The 12,011-nt window shown below is 43.6% G+C and overlaps 1 protein-coding gene across 1 annotated transcript in view; it reads left to right on the forward strand.

Moving 5' to 3' along the window:
- The first annotated feature begins 2,976 nt into the window (after positions 1–2,976).
- dapk1 (death-associated protein kinase 1) overlaps positions 2,977–12,011 on the forward strand; it is a 188,008-nt gene continuing 178,973 nt past the window's right edge. Inside the window, exons 1-2 of the mRNA XM_059969851.1 lie at positions 2,977–3,321; positions 4,122–4,296. Of these exons, the coding sequence (XP_059825834.1) occupies positions 4,235–4,296 (62 nt within the window). The 5' untranslated portion in view covers positions 2,977–3,321; positions 4,122–4,234. The remainder of the gene's footprint in view (positions 3,322–4,121; positions 4,297–12,011) is intronic.

The raw sequence follows: 12,011 nt of genomic DNA on the forward strand, positions 1-12,011 counted from the left end.
AGGCCAAACAATCCCCTATAGCAACGGACATCTATGACATGCAATTAAATAAGTGCAAGTGAGAGAATGAAAACAGAACACGGGATCTGCCAGTTGCCCGTTTTTGAAATCTGATTATATTTTGAAAGCACGACAGTCATTAAATTGTGGGCTATTGTATACAGAGGTAAACAGGAAAGGAGGGCCATAAAGTTGGACACATTTCCTCACTACTGAGCGTCAATAAAACACAGTGCATGACCAAGTTTACATTTTGTCCATAACAGGTGTAAAGTTTTGCTGCAATGTTGTGGCAAGGATGCCAATTCCAAGAATCTTCCAAACTGCTACGTATGCCCATACCAGCTCCTGAAACAATCCTTTGAAACTGCACCTAGGGCCAGCAAGTGCCCTCTATCACTACCTTATCCAATGACAAACTTGTGCCTATAACGGTTCCACCTCAGCATTACAATGACAGACCTCATCAGTGCTGTGCGTATGTTACAGGGGACAGAAGCACCAGTGTTATATCCCCGTGTTAAGCAATGACAGACATACGTGCCAGTGCTGAACTTCAATGTTGTAGTGCAAAACCTACACTACCATTATATCCCTGAGGACTGGAGATTGCAGATGCTGGAATCTGGAGAAACAAATAATCTCTAAAGGAAGTCAGCAGGTTGAGCAGCTTCTGACAAGTGGAAAAGAACTGACAACACTTTGGACTGAGGCCCTGCATCAAGGACTGCGAGTGGACAGGGAAGATAACCAATATGAGAAGGAGAGAGGGAGGAATGAGGCAGAGTCTCAGCAGGTGATTGAAAGATAAACCAGGTGGATTAGGTGGGTCAAGGGGATTTCACAGTTGGGAGAGAGAGCCAGGTGGATAACAAAGGAAAGCAGACAAAAATAATGGGGCCAGTTGAGGGGAGGAATGGGGAGGGTAAAGGTGAATGTAAAGGTGAGAACACAAAGGATACCATTGTTGGAATGTGATAAGTAAGGGAGATGATACTGGGAACCATTAGGGGAGAGGTAAAGGGTAGACAGGGGTCTACAGCCAGACAGGGGAGGGGACCTGGTCAGTGAAACTTGTGGGTAGTAGGTGGATGAAACAAAGGTGGGGAGGGGAATAAAAATGGATGATAGGGGCTGGAGGGTCAAGCAGCATCAGAAAAGGAAGAATTGGAGGTGGATGAAAGGAAAGAGGAAACAGGAGGCAAGTGACACCTGAAATTAGAAAATTCACTGTTCATACAAACTCCACAGACAGAATGCAAAATATTGTTCCTCTCATTTGTGCTGGGCTTCACCCTGGAAGTGCAGAAGGTGAATCTGGATAAGTCAGTGTAGGAATAGGAAGGGGAATTGAAGTGACACGCATCTGGGAGATCAGGATGACCATCACGGACAGAATACAGCAGGTCTACAGCCAGGATATATTTCTGTCTAGAACTGGAAGGGACAGGCCCTGAAAATTAAAATGGAGTTAACACGGCTGTTTTTTTATTCCTGACCCATGCTGTTCTTCACTGACATCTTTCCGTGTTGGCATTGGTGGGCCCATAGGCCATGGATGGACACACTGTGTGAGTTATGAGAAGCCAACTCAACCCTGAAATTAACACTGGATGGTTCCCAAGTCCAGTGGGGCCTGAGGTCTAATAACTAGCAGAGAGAGCTGAATCCTGCCTCCAGTCTACAACATTCTTTCACGCAACCATACTCACGTTCTATGAAGTTATGACTTTAGCTTCTCTTTAAGCTAGGGCTGGCTTAGCATTTTGGAAAATTAATATCCAGAGCTATGTGGGGCCCTTGCCAACTTTATAGTTTCAGAAACTCCACCATTTTCTCAGGGGCCCTGATTGCCAGGAACACATGTACTACCCAGCCCTGCATCAGTCGTTGTGATATTCCACCAGTCTCCTACCAGGTCCTGTCTCTTTATTCCACCCTTGCTTTTTGACTGGCTGTGTTCTCTCTCCACCCTCTAACCTCTTGCTGTCTCTGGCCTGTTCCACATATCTCTGACTGGCCCCTCTCACTCTTTCCTGCATAAACGCGAAATCATGCAAATCTCAGTTGCTAACCTATATCATGCATACAAAAATCACCCACCAATCTGATCTGGTGATCTATACTACATGCTTCTGGTTAAGAATAATTTGCTTTCACATTAATTTTCTTATTTCTCAATGATCTTTCTTTTGTTCCCTCCCCTGCAACTCCCTAAGGAATCTTCAGTCTCCAAATTGTAGTCTTTTAATTAAAGAATATCAGCACAGGGCCACTACCAGAGGTGTATTCAGAACCAAAAGGGCTCTTCACCACTCCCTGAGTAAAATACCTTGTCACTCAATATGACTCCATAAAATGGAGTCTTGATGAAGGGTCTCAGCCTGAAACATCGATTATTATTCCCCTCCATAGATGCTGCCTGACTTGCTGACTTCCTCCAGCTCTTTGTGTGTGTGTGTGACACCATAAAACCTACCTAATAATTTCTTAGGTATGTTATCAATATCAAATTTTATTTATAACACTCCAATTAAATCCTTGGTACAATTTATTATTTTAAAGCAGCTGTCACTGAAAGCTGAAAGTCATAAGATGTCTAATTTCTCCTTAATTGGGACATAAAACATTTGCACATAACATGAAAATCAAGAAGTGCACGTTCTGTAAATCTGAAATAACAACATAAATCACTGGGAACACTCGATGGGCAGGGGATATCTGTGGCAGAAGAAACAGAATTAATGTTTCTCTTGGACCGAAAACATTTAACTCTGTTTCTCTCTCCACTGATGTTACCTGACCTGCTAAGTGTCGACACGCTCTTAGTATATTTGCACATAGCATCAGTGTTGGTAACTCCATCCCTCAAATTCTAAGATTTCAACTGCAGTAAACAGAATTCGACCTCCCAGCCGACAAGATTATTTTACATAAATTTGCCCCCCCCCCTCCCGGCGAATGTACGACTTATGATGGGTTTGATAATATTCACCGCAGACCAACTCAAAGATACACCCCTAGGCTGTATAAGGGTATAAACGATACTGAAAGATCCCATCTTGAGGAGGGAAGCGTGTAGACGCCACAGTGATAGGGAAGTGGCGAGGTCTCTGCTTTAACTTCCATTCCGTCGCTGGCACCTAGGGGAGAGCACACCTTTTCTTATTTTCCCACCGGTTGCTGATCTGCAGCAGCAACTGTGAGCTGAAGGAAGAGGAGGCCGCCTGGTGAACGCGGAGTGGTTTTATGCACGAAAATAAACACAAAGCCGGGCGTGGGAGCTGGATATTTCCCCCCAGACGCCAGAGAGCGAGCGGAGTGAGTATGCTGTCATTGGCTGGGCTCCGGGAGCTTGGGGCAGCTGACGCCCGGCCCGAGCTGCCGGCGCTGGCTCGGGGAGCCGCGGGGGCACTGCTCGGGGTAGTGGGCACGCCGCATTGCTTCGCTCCTGGTCCAAGTGGTCCAGCGGCTTCCGCGAGTGGCCCGGTGTTGCCTTCTTTAATCGCTCTTTATTTCGGGATGGGTTGCTTCGGGCACAAGGCCGAGGCTGGCGCTGTGCACACGGTGGTTCCCGGCCACGAATCCTTCCAGCAATCTGCCGAGAACCACTGAAAGTCGCATCTGATATGCAACTCCTGCGTTTTAAGGTTTTAATTGACCAAGTGCGAAATGTCGATAATTTAAAATGCGGCTCGATTTCGAGAGTGTTCGGACAAGGAATTGGAATGATTGGTGGTTGGAAGATAATTAATGTTCTTCTGTATTTTTGTGTTACTTGAACATTATGTAGGCTGAGAGCTCTCTTTGGTTTCCAGCCCCGTGTAGCTGAACTACAGGGACCAGCTAACGCCATCCAGCCCATTTCAAAGACTCGGTGTCGCTGACTTTACGTTGGGGTTCCAATAAGCGTGATATTTTAAATTTTGTTTTTTACATAACGATATATTCGTTGGGCACTATGAGCAAAGCTGACGTTTGCTTTTTTTGTACGCAGCGCAGCTGAAACAACGAAATGCAATTTTTTACATGTCGAGGAACGCCCATCGAGTTCATTGTTATTTCCTAACGAAAACAATTTAGTGCAGGAGTATCATTTTTTTTTAACTTCTTTTACACAGGCAGAATGCGCTTAAAACTGAAGACGCATGTGAGGGAGGGTCGCCCTACTGGATGTTAAAATCGGTTACCTTTGTACGGTTGGTTGTACAGCGGGATGAAGTAACCAGTTACCATGAGCGTGTTTAAGCAAGAAAATGTGGAAGATTATTACCAGATCGGCGAAGAACTAGGCAGGTGAGTACTTCAGAATTTCAGAAGCCGAGTGTTCCGATAAAGATTTCGTAAATGTGGAACAATGGATGAGAAGCTTTCTGACAGGTAAATTTTGGCAGGAGGGGCTGGACAGAGATCATGTCTGGTTCTAATTTCACCCACCCTCCACCGTTTCCCTTCATTGACAGCTGTGCTCGTGAAAGCCATATGCATAGTTTTCAATTTAATTGTCAATAATCTACCTGTCCAGAATTTATTATAGGCAGTATTCCATTAACTGGAAGATGTCAACAGTTTGAGAATGGGCCTATACGGTGTGTTGTGTATGTTTTTGTTTGCTGTCTTCAATCCTCACTCAGTTCACTTTTTTTTGTTTATCCCGATAATCCGGTGGAGCTGATGTTTTACTGTGGTCGAATTCAGTTGTAGTTAAGTTTCTCTGGGAAGGAGCCGGTTAATTTTTGGCAAAATTTAAGGTAAACTGTTGTGGAAGGTTGCATTAATTTGAGAACTGTATTAGTGTTCGGAAGCCTTATTGCATTTGCCGATATCTTGGTTACCAAGGAAGTACTAATAAACTGGAAATTAGCACTTGCATGGATGTGCGATAGCGAGTATATTGCACTTGTGAACAATGAAGCTGTACCACATGTTGTTATATAGGAAACTGTCAAGGGATTCGCTGGTTTGAAATGGACAGCAAAATGCAGCGTTGTAGCCTGTTATATACGTTAGAAAATGGGTTTTAGCAGGCTGTGGTACAGGTTCACTGGAATAGCACTCTGTTTAAAATCATCTGTTTGTACACCTGGCAGTATTATATTTAAATTAGATGTATGTGCACCTGATAAATTAAACAGAATGCTGGAGCTTGTCAACATATTTACTTGGGCTGATAGTCACATTACTTCTGATGCATTTGGTGTTTTGTATTGGTTTCACTTCATAATGATGACTCTGGTTATTGTTCTGGTCATTTTAGCTAATAGAGAATGACTGCAATTAGAAGAATACCTTTGTAAAATGTAATAATCTCAGTCCTTTGAGGAACCAGCAAACTGCGTGTAATATATCTACCTTATTAGACAGCCATGCCTTTTTTTGCACTGTGCCCAATTACTTCAAATTGAAATCTATTGAAATGATTGGATCGTGAAACTGCTGTGATTATGGTTTTTTTTCTGTAAAAGTAATTTTAAGGGTTTTCAGGCAAATTATTTTGTTTCTAAAGGTTTGATTTCTAAAATGTTTGTGGCATAGGAGGCAGTCATTTGGCCTGCAAAGTCACTTCCAGCTCTGTAGAGAAATCTAGATAATTCTGTTTCCCCCCAACTAATTCCCTCCTGAATCCATGAAATTGTTTTGCCTTTTGACTGTCCTATTCCCTTTGACAATTCCCAGTTAACAATGTGGACTGTGGCATCAGGATTATAACCAAAATTTTGACAGTTTCTCTGAAGTACCCAGGCATCATTTTCCATCACTTGGAATGCGACCCCTAATCCCTAAACTATCTGTAACTGGGTGCAGTTTCTCTGTATTTTCATCAAGAATCCTATCAACTGTCTCTAATCCTTCGTGGCTTCCTCACCTTCTCCAGTCTAATCTAGCAGGCGGGAGAGTTCCTCCAGTATTTAGTGCGTGTTGCATACATTTCCACGGAGTCACTTGGTAAAATCTTTTCTGTGCTCTTGCTAGCACCCTAACATTCTTTCTCAGAAGTGCAGATCAAAATTGGGTGCAGTATAGTTGTGTTCCTTTTAAAAGAAAAATTGAACTGCACTAAATGCAGTATTAAATTTAATATGTACCTAACATTTTCTGTGTTTATTAGTTTTAGACCTTCTGTCTATATGTAGATGTGCTATTTATGTTTGCCCTTGCAAAATTTTCCTTCCTGTTCTCTGTTCATAAAACGTAGAAAATTACAATACAAACCCTTTAGACGATCTTGTGATCTTGTGTCAACATTTAATCTACTCTAACATCATAATCTAACCCTTCCTTCCCACATTGCTCTCCATTGCTGTCTTTGTTTTCACTGTACAGTATGTGCAATCAAAGGTACAGTTATTTTATGAGAATAATTGGTTGCCAAAGCATTACCTTTATAATCGCAAGTCAGATATTAATCATCAACAAACAAGCAGAAGAAATAAATCTATGGCTGGCTTTCTACACCTGTTTTTTCACATTCATTTTGACAATACTTAGAGAAAAGGTTTTACACATGCTCACTTACTGCATAACAAATTTCCAGAGACTGAACTAGAAAGAGTTGGTACAGCAGCTGGAGTTTGAATTGAAAAAAAGTAGCATTTAGAGAAATGCACTAATAATTGGGAGATGGTTCGAGGAGAATAATAACCCCACGTTCCTAAGATGGTCGCCACGGCGCAGTCTGCTGTTCAGCTCCGCAGCAAGCTTTTTGGAAATACTACACAGAGAAAAAAATATTAAGCAACAACATTAAGTTTACATAATCTCCCTCCATGATTTCCTTATTAATTTGCTCCTCCCCACTACTCTCCCTCCTAGCACACATCTCTGTATACAACAGAAATGCTGCACCTGCCCATTCACCTCCTCCCTCCCCTCCATTCAGGGCCCCAGGCAGTCCTTCCAGGTGTGGTGACACTTCACTTGCGAACCTGTTGGGGTTGCCTACTGCATCTGGTGATCTCTCTCTCTACATTGGTGAGATCCAACGTAAGCCTGGGGGGCTTCTTTGTCAAGCACTTCTGCTCCATCGACAAAAAGAGGGCCTTCCCTGTGGCCAACCATTTTAATTCCCATCCCCATACAAGTTCCGACATGTCGGTCTGTGGCCTCCTCTTCTGCCATGTTGAGGTCACTCTCGGGATGGAGGAGCAACGCCTCATAGTTTGTCTAGGTGACCTCCAATCTGATGGCATAAACATTGATTTCTTCTTCTGTTTTTTTCCTTTTTTTTTCTTTTCCCCTTACCCTCCCCTCTTCTAATCCTCACCCAAAGGTTTCAGAGGTACATTTAATGTCAGAGAAATGTATACAACGCACACCCTGAAATGCTTTTTCTTCGCAACCGTCCACAAAAACAGAGGAGTGCCCCAAAGAATGAATGACAGTTAAATGTTAGATCACCAAAGACACCCCCCCACCAACTTCCTCTTCCCTCCCACGTGTAAGTGGTAGCAAGCAACAATCCCCCCTCCCCCCACCGGCAAAAAAAAGCATTGGCATCCGCCACTGAACACTCAAGCGTGCAACAAAGACACGGACTTGCAGTACTCCAAAGACATTGCGTTCACCCACTATTCATCATACCACAGGCTCTCTCACCCTAATAAGGGAGAAAGAGATGTCTCTGTTTCACAGTGGGAGGGGAGACATAACAAACAACTCGCCTGCTTGTGATGTTAAAAGTCCATTGCGTCGCTTTTTCTGAGCTCTGTGCCCAAAGATCTTGGGTCTCTCGCCATGCAGCCAAAGATCTTCCAGCTCCCACGACACACTGGTCCGGGACTGAGGCCTCCAAAGGCGAGCCAACTCTTAGGCCGCGCTCTTGGCATGTCGGATAGCGGCTAGTCGTGACACCCCAAGAGCGGATCCCATTCCCGCAAAGAACTAAAGTCAGCATGTAAATCCAGGTCAGGGTCTTCAAAAGAACCCCGAAAGGGAAAAATAGAGATATTAAAGATGGAAATAGAACTGCTTCCAAAGACTCAAATAAAGGAGTCACCGTTTAGCGCCATCTTGACTAAGCTCCACCTCACTTACCACCTCTTCTCAACTGCTTATCACCTCCCCCTGTTGCCCCCCCTCTTTCTCCCATGGTCTACTCTTCCCTCCTATAAGATTCCTTCTTCTCCAGCCCTTTGCCTTTCCCACCAATCACCTCCCAGCTTTTTGCTTCATCCTCCTCCCCCACCTACCTGGCTTAACCTATCACCTTCTAGATTATCCTCCTTTCCTTCCCCCACCCCCACCATTTCCCCTTCATTTCCAGTCCTAATGAAGGCTCTCAGCCCTAAATGTCCATTTCTTATTAATATCCGTAGATGCTACCTGACCTGCTGAGTTCCTCCAGCATTTTGTGTGTGTTGTTAATGCAACAAATCTGCTTCTTACAGTTTTTACAAATCCCCAAACTATGACTTTAAAAGCAACACGCACAAAATGCTGGAGGAACTCTGCAGGCCAGGCAGCATCTATGGAAAAGAATATCGTCGATGTTGCAGGCCGAGACCCTTCATCAGGACTGGAAAAAAAAGATGAGGAGTCAGAGTAAGAAGGTGGGGAGAGGGGTTAGAGAACCATAAGGAGGTAGGTGAAACTGAGGGGAGGGGTGAAGTAGAGCTGAGAAGTTTATTGGTGAAAGAGATCCCCCATTCCTATTTCCCTCTCCCACCTCATCTCCTTACCTCTGATGCTCCTCCCCTTTTTTCTTCCATGGTCTTCTTTCCTCTCCTATGGATTCCCTATTCTCCTGCCTTTATCTCTTTCGCCAATCAACTTCCCAGCTTTTTACTTCACCCCTGCCCCCTCCCAGTTTCACCCATCACCTTGTGCTTCTTCTCCCCCCCCCCCCACCCTCTTACTCTGAATCCTCGTCTTTTTTTCCTCCAGTCCTGATGAAGGGTCTCGGCCTGAAATCTCAATTGTACTCTTCTCCATAGATGCTGCCTGACCTGCTGAGTTCCTCCAGCATTTTGTGTGTTACTTGGATTTCCAGCATCTGTAGATTTTCTCTTGTTTTGTGATATAACTTTAAAAGTATCTTTTCAAAATATTACTGCAGACTTGAAAGGTCATTTTAAGATTATGTGCGAGTTTGTAATAATTTGTCAGGTACTTTGCCGTGATGTCAATTAAAAATTTGGTGCACGTTGCAAGTACCTCATTCCATCCATATTCATTAATACTTTTCTAGAGTGAAGGATCAGTCCTTCCTTTTAAGGTGGGAGAGTTGTGTGTGCTATGGAGCAGGTAACACAGCAATTGAAACCTGGAAATCAGTTACCGTTACCTCCGTCCCTTTGCCAGGGAAGATGTAGAAGCAGATACAGAGCAAAACTGGAAAATGAATGTAAAAGAATACTGATGCTGGAAGCCTGAAACAAGTGTCAGAAAATCATCGTAGTGTGAGAAAAAACAAAATCCAGCAGAGACTGGGAGACAAATGAGGGCAAAATACAAGTCTCTAGTTACTATAAATAGGAGAGGTATTGTCACCTGAAATTACCAAACGCAAAAACATTGATTACTGGAAATTTGATTTTTAAAATGCTGATCATATAACATACAGGTTTTCTCTTGGCTGCAAATGCCCAAGGTGGTTACAGAACATACATACTAGCAAATGTTTGAGAGACTAGAGGGATGGATTTGCCAGTTTCAAGTGTCATCTGCTGTGTGGAAATTTGGTTTGTGGCAATATCATCTCATCTTGCAGAGAAATCTGGTTGAGTTTTATGCCCTCATTTAAGTGCACGTTATCCTTGGTTGGCCTATGTTTTTACTGAAATATTTTGATGGGTGGCAATATTTCTGCCTTGTGAACTGTTCAGCTGATGAACAGTTCATCACAACAGAACCCTACCATAATCTGCAAGGAATCTGTAGTGGAATGACACAGAGTTTGTAAGCTTGTTTTTTGTTTAGGAAGAAGAAAAGTTGCTTTTCCATGAGCTTGTGATGAACTATTTGAAGGCCTTCTGTTCATTGAGGTCAACCATGGATGTTGCACCCTAGCTGTCTGTGATAAGCAAGCCAGGGCAGTACGATATGGAGAGCATATTGTTGTCCATGCAACAGGCTCCCCCTCTCCAAGCAGTTGATGAACCTAAAGGAACGGCAGAGACCGACGCTGATGCCAAACTGCAATGTCGCAGGAACTGCCAATCGACATTGAACTCAATGTAGGACTGCCTTAGAGACTCACAACTCTGGAATTTTTGTTGGTGTTTTCTCCTGAAGCCTTACCCAAGAGTGGGTATAGTTGCAAGGCAGCAGAGATTTGAGATCAGTTTTTCCTCTCCTAAGTGAGCTGCCAGTCACTGCTAATGAGTCCTGTGGTAACTTCTACTTTACAAAAACACCACTCGACAACTTGATGGCCAAAAGAGCATCTTTGTCTGGGACGGCAAATGATATTTACAATACAGGTACCTTGTGCGGTATGGGTGGAGGAACAATGTACAGTGCATACTGGGAGTAAAAAGAGTGGAAGTAAAGACCCCGCCAACCCCCGATCCCGCCTCTTGCTACCAATAGCTCCCCGATTAGTATTAACTTACTTTTAATAATTCTCACATTACAACACTTCTCCCCCTTTAAAATCCAGCATTCCCCAAATATCGAAGAACTGGGAAATAAAAACAGTGGTATCATTAGCAACAGGTTACCAATATAAAAACACCTAAAAAAAAAAGTGACAAGTTCAACATTCAATCTAGCAACAAAAGGAACTATCTGATCAAAGATTCAGCCTGTCAGGAGGTTTGCGAGGGCGCTGCGATCTACACACTACCCCCAGTGACACAGCAGGCACTGCTGGTGAGGATGTTTTGGGTGGATCTACTGTTGGGGACAGGAGAGGGGTCTGTGTGTCTACGTGAGAATGTCCATCCTCTTCAGGGGACTCTGCCCCCTCTGCAAGTGTCTCTCCCTCTAGCAAACTCACTGGTGGACATGCATTTCTGGTATGCATTAAGTGGTCATTGCTCCTTAACTGTTTGGGACTACTGAACTTCTTTGAAATCGGTGGCAAGCTATTCTCAGCATTATTGGGATAAACAGCATCTGCAGGTTTGCCACCTAGCTTGGAAAATCACTGAAGAGGGAACTTTGGTTTTTGACCATGGCTCAGAATAGACACAATTGCAAATTTTTCATAGAGTTCCTTGTTATAACTTTGAACTATCTGGAGTTCAACAGCAGGAAATCACAGTGCATTTCGGAATACCTCTTGTGCTTGAACAAAGGTCTTGTCTGTTAAATCACAGTCATTGAATTTGATGATACATTCATTCTCCTGGAGCAGGTTCTCTTTTCTTGAACAGCTGTTCACTTCAATACCACGGATACTCAGGCCAAGGAATCTTCCACTCAGCGTAGAGTTAAAAGGCACCACATGGATCCCCAGGGGCCACCGCCTCCAGAAGATACTACTTTCTTTGTCAAATCACTTAAAGTGCTTTCTGAATGCTTGTCTGGTGGTCCTGGAGGCTCTGTTCTTACATCGTCCGCGGGTCCTCTGTTTGCTACTGTTACGATTGGCTTCATATGCAGGTTCCTGTTAGCGAGATCATCAGGCTGAGATTCACCTTGCTGTAACTGGGCAGGTGGTACAAGAGGCAACAGTAACCCACCTTTGCCTCTTCTCCTGTCAGTTGAAATGGTTCTGCTAGGCTTAGCTGAGCCACACGTGAAGGCCAGGAGGTGGACTTGGTTGTGAGAGGCTATTTGAGGTGCATTCTATTGGGAACATTTCAAAGTATTTAAAGTACATTTATTATTAAAGAATGTACAAATTACACAAACTTAAGATTTGCTTGGTTACAGGCAGTCGCAAAGCGAGGAACCCAAAACAACCCAATTTTTAAAAAAGACCAATCCCCAATGCACACAGAGAAAGAGAGAAGAAACAAATCATGCTAACAATAGTGGTGAGCAACAGCAATAGCATTCTGAACCAAATTGAATACTTAGACTCAAATCCCCAGAGTAGGCCCAAAGCCTCAGTATTCAGTTCA

Source organism: Hypanus sabinus, chromosome 5 (genome assembly GCF_030144855.1).
Source record: "Hypanus sabinus isolate sHypSab1 chromosome 5, sHypSab1.hap1, whole genome shotgun sequence".
Lineage (NCBI taxonomy): Eukaryota > Metazoa > Chordata > Chondrichthyes > Myliobatiformes > Dasyatidae > Hypanus > Hypanus sabinus.